Here is a 14,003-nt window from a genome sequence, read left to right as displayed (position 1 = left end):
CTCCATTGCCAGGTGAACAACAAAATTTTACCTTAAGGAGAGAAGTTGCACTGCTTTCCCTCACACTATCTTATCCCACTATGGAAGATTTTATTCTTTGGATTTAGCAATGAAAATGCCAGAGAACACAGGTGACATGAAAGAGCTTTAAATGTTCAGCTCACAAAAACAGCATAACCTGCAAATTATTTCCTAGTATGTAGTTTGTATAAGGCATCAGCAAAATGGATGCCATGCAAAGAGATCTTCCTAAGAAAGGTACATCCCAACAAACTCAAGCTCATGGAGCAGGGAGATTAAAAGGAATGGTGACATTGAATATTACCTGGAAAAGTCAAGTATCAAGAGGAGATACTGTGCAGAATGCAGTTTTTTTCCAGTCACAGCCGAAGTGGCTACCAGCTGAGATCTATTCACCTATTTAGGAGAAGTGAGCTGCCAACCCTAAGCAGTCAGAACCCCAGAAGACACAGCTCCACCATCAGCACACCTCAGTGTCCAAGCAATGTATTCATTTATTAATAACTCAGAAAAATAGCATCACTTGCCAACTCAACATCTGAAAGGGCACAAGGAGCAGGCAGGCAGGCAAGCAATCTTTCACCCTAGGTGTCTCTGTTCACTATTTGCCCTTTATGTAAGTTCTTTACCTTTCACAGAATAAAAGTTGAAGCCATAAAGTATTTAGGAAGATAAACCTGACAATGAAAACTCCACTGGTAATGACTCAAGCAGCAGAGGTACTGTACTGCACTTTCAAAATGAGAGCCCTGCACAGTATATTGAGCTTATCCAAGCAAGGAAATTAATTTATTTTAGAAAAAAAATAAACCTGGAATCTAATTCTTAAAGCTAATTCCTACTGTTACCCCATCATTAGTGGCAAGCAAAGTAAACCTATAAAAATAACTTATGCTTCACTCCTATCAGAACTCACCACAAGAGCATTAAGGGCGTATATGTACACTAGGGTCAGGCTTGCCAGGAGGACAGTCACCCAATTCACACACTCATATGTGGATTTTTAATAGCTAATACTATCTAAGTCCTCTAAAAGAGCCCTCTGAACACCTACATAACCTACAACAAATAGCCAGAGAATGAGGCCAGTCTCTCTTCAGCTGTCACCTCTCAGCTGCTCCTTGGTGCTCCAGAGCTACTCCTATGTAACACGCTGAGTCAGTTGGTAAGGACTCGTTAGGAGAGAGGGAAGGCAATAGTAATGTGAGAAATGAGGCAGCAAATCCCCAAAGAAACTAATGTTCCCTTCACACCACCTGCCACACTTTCACATGAAGCTTTTTTTCTGATTAGTATAGCCTTTGCAAATGTCTTCTTTAATAGAGAAAGTAATTGCTCCCAATTGGAGGTGAGCATACAGCAATGCATTTCAAACAAACCTCCCAAACTTCACAACCCCAAAATATCCACATTTTGTCTCCTTTCCTTCTTTCTTTACTTCTACCCTGCATTCTGCTCAACACCCATGACTGCTACCAAGTTAAGTTATTCAATGCACATGCTGTGTCCCCAGAACAGCATCGTGCCACAGAGCAAGTCAAGATCCAGCCCAAAGGGAGAGGAGCCCAAAACACCCCAAGTTTGCCACTCCCCCTGTTGTGACGCTGAACCAGATCAAGTCAAGGCTCCTCCCTTTTAGTCCTGGCACAACTATAATCAGGTTGGGAGTCATCAGCTCCAGCCACGATAATCTTGTCTGAGCTCTGTGCTCACCCAGGGGCAGATGGGGTTTCCTAAACTTGGGGGCCAAAACGGTAATGTCTGCCACAGTCCAGGGAACACCAAAGGCAAAATCCTGCCTCCTTCACATCAATCAAGACTTTGCAGTGCTCTTACACCTTCCATATCTCAATTCCTGCAATACTAGAGTAGCTTGCAGTCTGGCCATGGCTTGCCAGATAAAACTCCCATGGCAAGGTGAAATGTTATCTTCACTTCACAGGTTGAAAACTGAGACAAATATTTAGTGACTTGGGTTGTGACTGTACAAATCAAAGCAAGGCAAAGAACTAAACTTTTACATCTCCAGGCCAAGGCTATTGCTTTTATCACTGGATCATCCTTTTTTATGACCTGCTCAAAGAGCACACACTGCTTCAAAGAGACAGTAATCCCATACTGTGTGCTCCAGTATCAGAAGACTGACAAAAAAAAGAGACAATGCTATCAGTCATTACTGTCTTCACCCCTTTCATTAGGTACCCTATCAAGTTTTATTGCACAAGATAATTACCAGGATTCTTATACTCTTCACATTTCTATTTATATTAAGTACCACTAAAAACCAATATTGATTTTTATTTTTAGATCCTTGAGAAACATGAGTGGTATTGTCATTAAAAGAAAAATCCATGTCAGGTTCTTCATTTTACTGGTTTGCTGCCTTTCCAAGAACTTCTGCTTTAATGCGTGATTAAATCTCCCTGAAAATAATTTCTGTAATTAGTTTAATGAGACAGGTCACTGCACTGGCAGGTCACTACACTCAACTGTTTACACTCCCTAAGATTTTTTGATGACATTCAAATACATCTAGTATGAAGCAACATCTTGTAGATAATGAAGAACCAGCCTAGGTGTCCCAGACCTCCTCTCCCTGAAATCAACAGTCAGAACTTGCTCTTCTCACTGGAAGCAGACTCTGAAGCCAGGAATGTACCATTTCTAACTGGTTTATGTGAAGAATGTATCTGCTCCAGAAGCCTGCCAGGAATATGTTCAGCTGAGAAGTACAACCATACAATGCACAGAAAGTTGGCACAATTTATGCTTGAACAGGGAAGCATTTTATCATACATTCCATTCAAAATACACTAAGGCAACATTAAAATTAGGAGTCTGTGGGACATAGAGAATCAGGAAACACAATGCTGAAATTGAAGCAGATCTTTTCTCTTCAACAATCTGTCCAGACTCTTAAACTGCAACATTCATCATCCGAGTGCCCTTACACAGCAATTCAGTTTTCAGTGATGTGGGCACTGCAACAGTCCACCCTGACATCTGCACAGCTCCAGCAAAATCCCACCAGAGACAGGCCCTGCCTGTGACCCACATAACAGTCCAGAAAGTTTGACTTGTTCAAAGCTTTCTCGAAGTACTCTGAAACAAGAACATTTTCACAGGGTCTGGTATCTGGTATGAACAGGACTGAGCCCACAGCAAGCACTCTGACACATAAATGTCTCCCTGTGTATCTTCCTATGGTCTAGAACATGCACCTGCATCATGGGGACATGGCATCTGGCCAGATTCCAGATGCACAACCTGCCTTACACACTACAACCTTCCAGTAATCCAGACCTGCACAGGTGCACCAAAATCAGCTTCCCAGCTACCCACTGCCTGCCTTTATCCCTGAGGCTCTCCATGTAGCCACTGAACACAATCAACATTTTATTTTGAAAATCACAAATGTCATATATGACAGGGACAAATGAAAATTAAAGGATGTTTCCATCCACATTCAGTGCTGCTGGATGTTTGGATAACCCACCTCTACTGGAATGACTGCGTTGGTTGACATTTAAAAACAAAATCTTTGATTGAATCATGAATTAGCATGGAAAAACTTTATTTATTTATAAATAATTTAATTTCTTTATTTATCACAGGCTGCCAATGTTAGGTTGCTGCTGACCTGTGCTAGAAAGGCCATTTTTTTCAGGCTGCAGAGTAGCTTATTCTTCAACCTTTTCAACTTGTGGCCTTTCTGTTGATGCTGCCAACAGACATCCCAATTAAAGCTCACAGCAACATAGCCTGCTTTCAAAAGGAACCAGTGGGGATCTGAAAGGGAGACTAATTTATTTATAGATGCAAAACATGGTTCAAAAAAAATAGATTTGATTTCGTGCACACATTTTGGGTTCACTTTGCTTCATATTTAAAGTGAGCAATGGATTCCTACATCCCATTCTCGCCATGTGCAGCTGTAAAAAACAAAAACAAGGCCACTGAAACCAGCGATGGTGACTGGCAGGGACAGAACCAAGTTCTTGGTTAGAAGCTGAGGCTTCTTTCTTGTACTGGGCTAATTGGTTGGGATTCTTAATAATGAGTTCACAAAGTTGCTTAAAACCTTGGGTTTAAATGCACTGGAGGGAGGAGGGAAGGGTGTGAAAAGCTGTTTTTCAAAGCCAAATTGAAAACCACTCCCTGTGCAATTAAAAACCTGAACAGCTGAATAGCTGACTTTGGAAAGCAGCAACTGCATAATTTATCGGGTTGGTTTATAAAGAGAGAGAAAATATCCGAGGACAGGAAAGGAATTTCATGGACATTTCAACAACACATGAAAACTGTGGTGCACTTTATCATTTCAAGGTTTATTTTTGCACTCCCTTCCACCGGGAGGAAGAAAGCAAAGGTCTATTAGGCTGCATTTTTCCTGCTTTCCTTCTTTATCAATGGAGGAAAAACCACAACGGCTCCAATATCCTACTAAGGATATTGACATTTTTTCTAACCTTAAGTCCTGCAATCAGCTTATATAGTCTCTGAAGAAGCCCTGTGAAGAGGACTGGGAAGACAGATTTAACCTGAATTTAAGGTCACGTACAAGGAAGAAACGAAACGTTGCAGGAAAATAGTTTAATCCTTTAAAAAGCAAATGCACATTCACACTAATAGTACAGCCTAAGCACTTTTTTTCTCCTCTGTTTGTTACCTGTGGCATCAGTACTGTGCAACCTTTGCTCTGGCTGATGGGATATGAGAGAAGGCAAAGCAGCCCCAAGCAAACAACAGGGGTGACTGACTACAACCACCAGCCAGCACCAGACTCCTCAGATATGAGCCTGCTGAAGGTACAGGGGGAGGCTGCAGCTCAGAGCAACACCAGGACATTATTCTGCATGAGGCTGCAAGAACAGGTATCCTTTAAAACATTAGCAGTGTCACTTGTGTTAGCAAAACATAATGAAAAGTAACTCCTGTGTGTGAACAGCAGACAATTCCAGAACTACTTCTGAGTTGACTTGAATTTTAATCCTGGACTTTAAACACCTTTTGGTGGCATTTGAATTGACTTATCAGTGACTTGGTTGGATTTATTTTGTGACTGAGACGTGATTTGGAGAAAAATGCTGAGGAAAATGTAGAAAGGATAAATGTGTAGGGGGTTCATTCCTTCAACAAAACAGAGTCGGAAAAACTGCAATCCTCACTAATTTGGCAAATATTTTGGATAGAATTATCTTAAAAATTGCACTGGACTCAGCAAACAGTTTGATGAGGAAACTGAAAACACAAACAAGGCTTTTTTTTATGATGAAGGGACTCAGGAGCATTTTAAGTCCCAGTCAGTCCCCACGACACTAAAGCATTTAACAACACTTGACTGGCAGCATAACCCATATTTAGAGACATTCAGAACCCAGCTGTCATCTTGGGCATCTAAATAAATCGATCAGCTGTAGGCACAGATATCAAGAAGCACAAACAGACATGGAGTCTTTATTCTCATTGCTAGCAGAAGCTTATCATAAGCAGCAATGGTGCCTTTAGTTATGTTCCAGAAATAACTTTTGTTGGTGCAATAAATCCTTTGTTATAGACTCAGAAATAGGCCTGCTACATAACTGCTATTTCATGTTACCAAATACTATCAATCCAAGTAAAAACACCAAATCCTTTGGGAGAGAGGGTCCTTCCTTTGTTCTTTTGTACAGCACAGGAGAACCCAGTTTTTGGGTACAACAACACATTGAAAAAAGACTTCAGATGTCTGTAAGACTCCAGCCTGAATATATGCAGGACAACACTAAGCTCACCACCAGAAATCATGAAATTTCAGCAAAATACTTAAGTAAGGAGCACAACACTGCACACCCTTCACAGATGGCTGGGGAGGAGAGTGCCTTCAGAGCCTGACTTGCTGGGTCACTGTTTACCTATGCTAAATATTCAGATTTATTGAACATCCTCTTAAGGGCTTTACAAAGGAGTTTCAGAAGGTTAGAAATCTGTGTCCCCAGTGACCTGTGAAAGGAAAGCAGGTTGAATTTACCCTGCCTATTCACCCATATTACCCAGGGCTGGCAGTAACAACCTGCAGCACATCTTCTATTTAATGGTTGTGATAAATTACTGCACAGAAGGTATGGTGTCTCTGATCCCAAGAGATGCAAGTTGCATGCTGCAGACCTTCTTGATGTGTTTAAAACACACTAGCTGCTCTCCTTGAACTTAGTTATGCTAGGCAGCACTTAAAATGCTGCTATGTCTTTGACTGGGCTAGTAAGTGCAACTAATTGCAAGTAATTACAGCGTGGTCCTCAGGGATGATCATTAATGGCCACAGGCATGGAGACCCAACTGGCCACATCCATCACAGTGCCTAATGATGCAGCTCACAGCCCACCTGGGATGTGTTTGGTTCAGCTGTATCTTCAGCACTGGGGGCAGGGAGCAGATAAAAACCCCACACATCTTTTCATACTACACTCTAATAATACATTGACCATCTGAATATGCAATTAAAGCATTACTGAAATAATTCTCTTCTAGTAAAAGAGCTCCACATGTATGTGTGATGGTTTGGGCTGGGATAGAGTTCATTTTCTACACAGTAGCTGGTATTGAGCCATGAGGTGGATTTGTACTGGGAACAGTGTCAATAAATCAGGGATGTTTTAGCTAGGGATGAGCAGTGCTTACAAAATCCAGACCTCTTCTGCCTCTCATCCCATCCCACCACAAAGAGGCTGGGGGTGCACAAGAAGATATCAGGAGACAGAGTCAGGACAGCTGACCCCAAATAACCACAGGGATATCCCAGACCATATGGTGTCATCCTCAGCATATAGAACTGGGGAAAGAGGTAGAAGGGCGACATTTGGAGTGATGGAGGCTGTCTTCCCAAGTCAGCATTATGTGTGATAAAGCTCTGCTTTCCAGGGAATGGTCAAGACCTGCCAGTCCATGCAAAGTACTGAACAAATTCCTTGTTTTAGTTTGCCTGTACATGGCTTTTGCTTTTTCTTACTAAACTACCTTTATCCCACAAACCCATGACTTTTTTTTGCTTTACCTTTCAAACTCTCCCCCATCCCACCATGACAGAGCAGCTGTGTGGGGCTGAGGTGGCTGAGGCTAAACCACAACAGTGTGCCAGAAAAACTCCAAGTCACGTGTATGCTGCGTGGTGACACAGGAGTTTAAGTACTTGCTAATTCCAGGCCAGTGCTCAAATCCCCTTGACTATTCTTAGTTACACAGAAGTATATCCTGTGTTATGAGCCTATTTTATAGATGTTTCAACTATTTATTTTTTATTAATACATAATCTTTAGAAAAAAAAGTTGCTCAGCCTGAGCTACCAAGGTTAAAACAAGTAAGACGCTCACTGGTTTTACTTCTTTTACTGGAATAATTTATCTCCTAATATTCATATGGTGACACCATTAGCACATTTAAGAAGTGTTAAGAGAAGAGCTTTTAATCATGGAGATAACTGTTTATGATAGTTGTCTGTCATTAATTAGTTTGCAAGCCTCATACTCTCTGCTGAGGATGCCCAGAGAGGATTCTTACCAACACAGATCTTTTACAGATGTACGAGCTGGATTCCGCACATAGGCACACCATTACCACCTGAATGTAAATAAAATGCCCCAAATATTCGAGTTGCATTTAAAATGGAGTTGCTCTGGCAAGGAACACTCCTTATCCTAATTCTGAGCAGCTGGAAAATATTATCAGAGGATTATGACAGCCCAACTAAGGCATTTGATTTGCTTTTAAAACAGCATTTGCCGAAGTACTGCTCTATCTTAGTGCAGAATGTCCCTTAGGACAAAACATACCTGTCTGGAAGCACCCCTACTCTCAAAATAGGTAATGCAATATTGCTACTAAAACTGTGTTACCTGTGTTCTTGAAAATACTAAAAAAAACCACTAAAAGCTGAACAGAATCCTACCGAGATTCAAAAGTAACTTCAACTTACTATAAAATTTGATTGCAGTTGTATGTGTTCATCTGTTTTTAACCTGGCTTCCTAAAGGAGTAAGTTTTGCAGGGCCAACTGTTGATTTCCTCCCCCTCTTCCTCCCCCTAAATACATGACCAAACCCCTTTGCCCATTTACTAACTCAAAAAAAGGCAAAGCTTTAAAGTGCTACTAAATATCCATGAACATGTTGAGAGAGAGGAGAGCCTTCTCCCATGCCATTGTGCAGAGACAGTGAAAGGAGGGAAATGTAGGAGTCACATTTGTGCTTGGCAGCAGCTGCTCAGCAGGCACACAGCTGCTGAGGAGCAGCAGCCCATGCTGTCACTTGCACACCAGGGTGCAGGGAAATCTGGGAAGGAAGGATTTGGGTAACGAAGGATAACTCCTGAGCAAACCAGGCCTCATCAGTTCTGCTACTTGTGTTTTGGGTTTCAGACCAGGAGCTCATCTCCGGTCCCACTTTCATTAGTACAAATAATTCAGTGACAAAACAGCAGTCAGTCCCCTGCTTCAGTGGACCAAATTCTTAGACATTTCATCAGGCAGAGGAAATTCATTATGGTATGCTTTTCAAATGAGTCTTATGAGCAGACCTTCAAAAAAGGCATTTTGGAGTTAAATCCTGCTGGCTTAAAGGGAAGCAGGATTTCAGCCTCTGTGCCAAGACCCTCAGCTGTGAGCACACAGTCTGCCTCCAGAGTCCTAACCTTTAAATCTATGCCCTTGAAAATGAACATCTCACCCAAGTATTGCTGCCAGCACAGCAGCAAGAGGAGACAGAAGCTGTGTGTCATACAGTGTAGCAGATTCAAGCCTGAACTGTCCATCACAGACACAAACAATTGGAAGAACCAGATATGTAGCTGAAACAAGTTATATCCACAGTGAACTACGAGGTTAATGCATTCTCCTCTTCCTCCCAACAGCATACAGGAGTCCAGTGTGGCTGGGACAGCTTCCTGAAGGCAGCCTACCACATTTTATTTGTCAAGCTAAAACCTTAAGGCATGAAAAAGATCAGTTCAATGCATTCTCAGAAGAACAATAGGTAGTATCACCACAAACTCTGCATTAGTTACCAAAAGTCCTGGGGTCTTTCTAATCTTGGGCCTAGTTTTGGCATAATTCAGTAAAATATATAATGACAATCACCCCTTACATTGCCAGAGAAACTGCAGCAGAGGAGTGACAATGCTCAAAATGACATAGCTGCAGCCATGGACAAGAACCCAGGAGCTCAGGGTTCTAGAGTTGAGTTAGGTGCTCAATCAACCAGAGTTCTGCTTCGAAAGTAAACAATACTGAAGAGAAGTTGAAAATGGGAAATCATGCTGTGAAGTGATGAGTACTCAGACTATTTAAGCATCATTACACTCCTCAGTTATGTTTTGACTCAGCCTACAAAGTGTCCCTCTTCCAGAGGCATATCTTCATCCTAAATGTGAAGTCAGCAACTTCACAAACATTTCATGCCCTGTGTATTTAACAATGATCACAAACAAGAAAAGCCTGGATTTTTTAATTCACGGTTCTGTGAAACTTCCACAGAAAAACATCACTGATTTTGTGAGTAAGCACTTGGCTCAGAGTACAGAAGAGAAAACAAACTCACATGGTGCATGGAACATCACTAGCACAGATGAATGATCTTTTATAAACTTGTCGAAGTCCTCATCGGTCAGGTGATAAACTACATTTTCTTCATCTGCCCAGGGAGTCTCTGGAGCCTGTGGCTGAGGTGCCTGTGGGCTACAAGACAAACACAGCTTAAAAGCAGCTCTCTGGTACTAAGCAGTCATCTTGGCAAGTCAAACTGTAAGGAAAAACTTTGTGCAGATGTTCACATGTCTGACACCAACCCTACTGAACAACTTCCATAACTTTACCCATCCAGAACTCACAGGCACTGAAACACAGATAAACCTGGAGGAGGAACAAAAAAATCTGCAAGAAGCTCCTGAGGACAGATCAGCAATGGAAGGGGATGGAGTGAGGAGATAACCAGACTGCTTGGTTATTACATTATAGAAATCAAATGCATTTTCTATTACTCTTTTACCCTCCTCAGCAGGATGCTCCCTTTCTCACAGCATTCCCACTTTGTAGCTCACAGGAGCCATTGCAAATGAAAGAAAAAAGCAGTGAGCAGAAACAGTCAATTTAACCCGTCACCTTGGATACTGACAGCATGATTAGGGCCAGCAGAGAAAGGAGGAGCAGTGCTGGGATCATGAGCCAGCTGCACACACCATTTCCCCAGGAATACATGGTTTTACCCTGAACAGCTCCTGTGAGCCATGGAAGCAGCACTATGCTCTCACTCTGCAGTGGGCTTGCAGGCCTAACTCAGCTGCATGCTTCACCTAAAAGGTAAATGATGTGTCCTACCAACTTCACTATCATTGTACCTGAGGTCAACTGTCTTTGATGGGTCAGAGCCACAGAGACTGCTCAAAGACACAGTGGCAAGTCTGGAAACTGAACCTAAGCTCCTCTGGAGCTCATCATTCCAATAAACAATTGTTTTTGGCTTTTATTAATGTACATGAAAGAGAGAATTTGGCAGCTGTGAACTAAACTATGCTAATTGACATTTTATTTATTAAAGCAGTGTTCACAGAAAAGACACCCAAACATACGAACACTGGGAGCCAGACTTTGAAGCTATTTTTGTCAGTTGCAGTAATGAGTTCCAAACACCCCCCAAAAATTCCCCAAATTTTTTGGCAAAGTACAGGTCTGGATGTGACCCCATCTCTGCTGAAAGCAGTTTTACTATTTTTGATTAAAACATATTATTGTGTTAGCTGCCTGGAACAAGGAATGGCAAACAGATGATAACTCGTTTATCCTGCCTTACTCATTTCCAGGCTGAAAGCCTAGTTTGATAAAAAAAAAAGGAGCAGAGATACACAGATTCAGATAGCAAATTCTGTTGATTAAGCAAGGGGTGTGATCCAAGAATATTAAGCAATCCATGCAGAACTGTGATGCACACACATCTCTGCTGCTGCTTCTGTGACAAACCAAGAAGCAAACATCAAAGTAAAAGGTTGGAGCTGCACCTGGCCAGGCAGCGCAGAGAGCAATGATCTCCAGGTATCCTGGCAGAGTGAAGGCAAACACCATGACACTTAATGGGTTTGGGAGCTGGGTGGAATAGGCAGAGCATGATGAACATGGACACAGTGTCTGCAAAGCACTGGGAGAACATGGTGTTTAGCAGGGCCTGGCATGACCTATTTCAGTCAGGAATTAGTAAAGCAGGGCACGGGATGTTTATTCAAATGGTAAATTCATAATTTAAAATACTGTGCATGCTAATAAGCCAACACAGGAGGTGGTAATAAACACCACAAGGCCTGGAGAAAGCACCAAGCAAAATTTAAAATGTCATTTAACACTGAGACAAGGCACACCCAACACCTGATTAGGATGACAGAAGTCCAGAAGAGTTATCAAAAGCCAATTCAGTCAAGAGCACAGAACAAGTTCTTGATTTAATGGAGTAGCTGATGCTAAGGAAGGGCCTGAGGGGAATCTATAAAAACAGCAAGACAAATGAAGCAGCTATTGAAGGCAGCAAGAAGCTCCTGGGCTTGCCTACCACTCAGGCCGAGATAGCTGTGTATCAAATTTAACAAAAAAGTGGCATGTACAAGATAGCATCTCTACTCTGTTGGATTAAGGCTGTATGATGGTTCATCTTTATCATCTCATGAAAACATCTGAATCTCCATAACATAGTAGCCAGTGCCTATTATGAAGATAAAGATAAAGTATCTGTAAGACTGATGCATTAGCACACTTCAGTATAAGAAAGAAGCACCTCTAGTAAGTAGCAAAAAAAATAAAAATAAAAATAAAAATAAAAAATAAAAATAAAAATAAAAATAAAAATAAAAATAAAAATAAAAAAAAATAAAAAATAAAAAATAAAAATAAAAATAAAAAGGTGTTGGAGCCCTCCAAACTATTAGTTCTTGTCATGAGAGGAAAATGCACAGACAATTATTTAAGTAATTCTAACTTTCATGAAGTTATATCACATTCCCCCTCACCAATGAGCCTAAGATCACTCACTTTAAGCACTTTACCAGTATAATATTTTGAGGGGAAAAAAAAATGAGGGAGAGGGAAAACAGCTGCTTTTCTTCAGCATGCACTTATTGTCCATACAAAATGGGCCATTTCATATGTCTGCTGGATTTGCTTTCAAGACTCTGCAACAACAGCACATGCATGCACAGTATAAAAATGCATTGGATTCCCTGCTACAGCCCTGGCATGCCCTGGTCCTTGGAGTAACGTTTTGTACAAAAGCAACCTTTCAATATTTTAATATTCAGTGCTATTCTGAAAGTCAGTACACCCTGCAGCTATCTCATTGCACTCCTTGGCTTTCCTAAAGCCCTTGCCATACCATTTCGATTATCTGTACTGCAGATTTCTCAGAATAGTATAGTATTATATATGTAGCATGTTTACCCTACATGTGGTTTCATTAATAATTTATCATAATTTAAGCATCAGTTACTGGCAAAATATAAGTATGCATAACTACTAAATGTGGTTTCCTAAAAAGTTGTACTTATTACACAAAAAAGGGGCACAAGGCTACTGCTCAGATCATCTTTTGGGCAACTAATAAGCATGCACTAAGTGAGGACAAACAGCTGTCTTTAGCTCTGGACTGCTGAAGTATCAGCCAAAGTCCACAGTGGCTTGTTAGCAGAGATTATCATTGGAAAGAGCTTGCAGCTGTTCTGCTTTGCCTCCAGTAGCTGTGTTCAGTTGCTGTCACAGCACTGATATAAAGGTACTGCATATTGCAAGGATTATCTGGATATTATGTAGGCAGACAGAGGAAAAAAAAACACCCCAAACAGCTAATGTTTCCCATATGGTAGCCAAGAGATAACCACATCCTTGCAGAATTGAAAAGCGTAACAAAGTGCAGGTGATGAAGCCATATCCTTGCTCCAAGGGCTGATCACCTCCTTCAGTTGCTGGAGTTGCCATCTTGATCACTCACATTTGAAGGCTTAATTGACTACACAAGGCTTAGTGACTCTGGCTGAATTCCTCCTGTTTGAGCCACTGGGCAGTACTTGCTTGCAGTGTTTGTAGCTCCTGATGCTAACAGGAAGCTGCTGTCACTTCATCTGTGGGTTCCATATCCTGAAGCACTCAGCCTACTGCTGCTGGAACCCTGGGCTACCTGCAATCATATGCACATCCCCAGCACAACCCCACTGTACAGCAAAATACATTTATTCTGAGCCAATTTTGCTAAGCTATGCTATTACAATAAATAGCTTGCGACTGTCTGTTCTTTCCCATGTGTTTGTTTCCTTTCATTAGCTTCATTTCAGGATTGTTTCCACGACTGCAGCAAACAAGAGAGGGTTACAAAGAAGACACCGTGCCCAAGAGCCTGGGCTCACTGCAAATAGGATTTCTCCATCACCAGATTATCTCAGCTCTCTCCAGCTGCTCCATCAGTTTCACTGACCATGTGAGGAATTGCACCAGTTGAAGAGCAGCTATACACACACACTTTTCCTGTGTGTCTCTGAATTGCTAGTCCCATAGGCTCATGCAGCCCCCAAAATGTTTATGACTGCAAATAGCTCTCTTTACGTAGAACAAGGTGCTTTCTACACTTTCACATCATGACAGCAAACACAGATGTTGTAAGAATGAGTACATATCCAGGGTGCCTTGATCCTCAGTTTGTCACTGCAAGACTTTTTTGTCACTTTAAAGGCTTCAGCTAAAGGCTGATGAACCAACAAGAACTGCACATTTGGTATATACATTTTTAATAACACAACGCAAACCTTTTGCAAGGTATTAAGTTCAAGCACCCAAGATCACTGGAAATTTAAACTGGCATTTTTAACAAACCTGAGATTTGTGTATCTGCATTTATTTTAGTCCACAGTCAGTCTCCTACTACAGACAAAATGCAATAGTGAAATGCAAGGCATGCATGCTAAAAACCAAACATTAGTCAATCTCT

The 14,003-nt window shown here is 41.4% G+C and overlaps 1 protein-coding gene across 1 annotated transcript in view; it reads right to left on the bottom strand.

The window, feature by feature from the left end:
- Positions 1–14,003, bottom strand: part of PDIA5 (protein disulfide isomerase family A member 5) — a 97,353-nt gene that overhangs the window by 38,728 nt on the left and 44,622 nt on the right. The window contains exon 11 of the mRNA XM_056496844.1: positions 9,591–9,727. Within this exon, the coding sequence (XP_056352819.1) occupies positions 9,591–9,727 (137 nt within the window). The remainder of the gene's footprint in view (positions 1–9,590; positions 9,728–14,003) is intronic.

The sequence above is a fragment of the Oenanthe melanoleuca genome, chromosome 7 (genome assembly GCF_029582105.1).
Source record: "Oenanthe melanoleuca isolate GR-GAL-2019-014 chromosome 7, OMel1.0, whole genome shotgun sequence".
Taxonomy (NCBI): domain Eukaryota; kingdom Metazoa; phylum Chordata; class Aves; order Passeriformes; family Muscicapidae; genus Oenanthe; species Oenanthe melanoleuca.
This window is presented reverse-complemented; position numbering and strand designations above follow the sequence as displayed.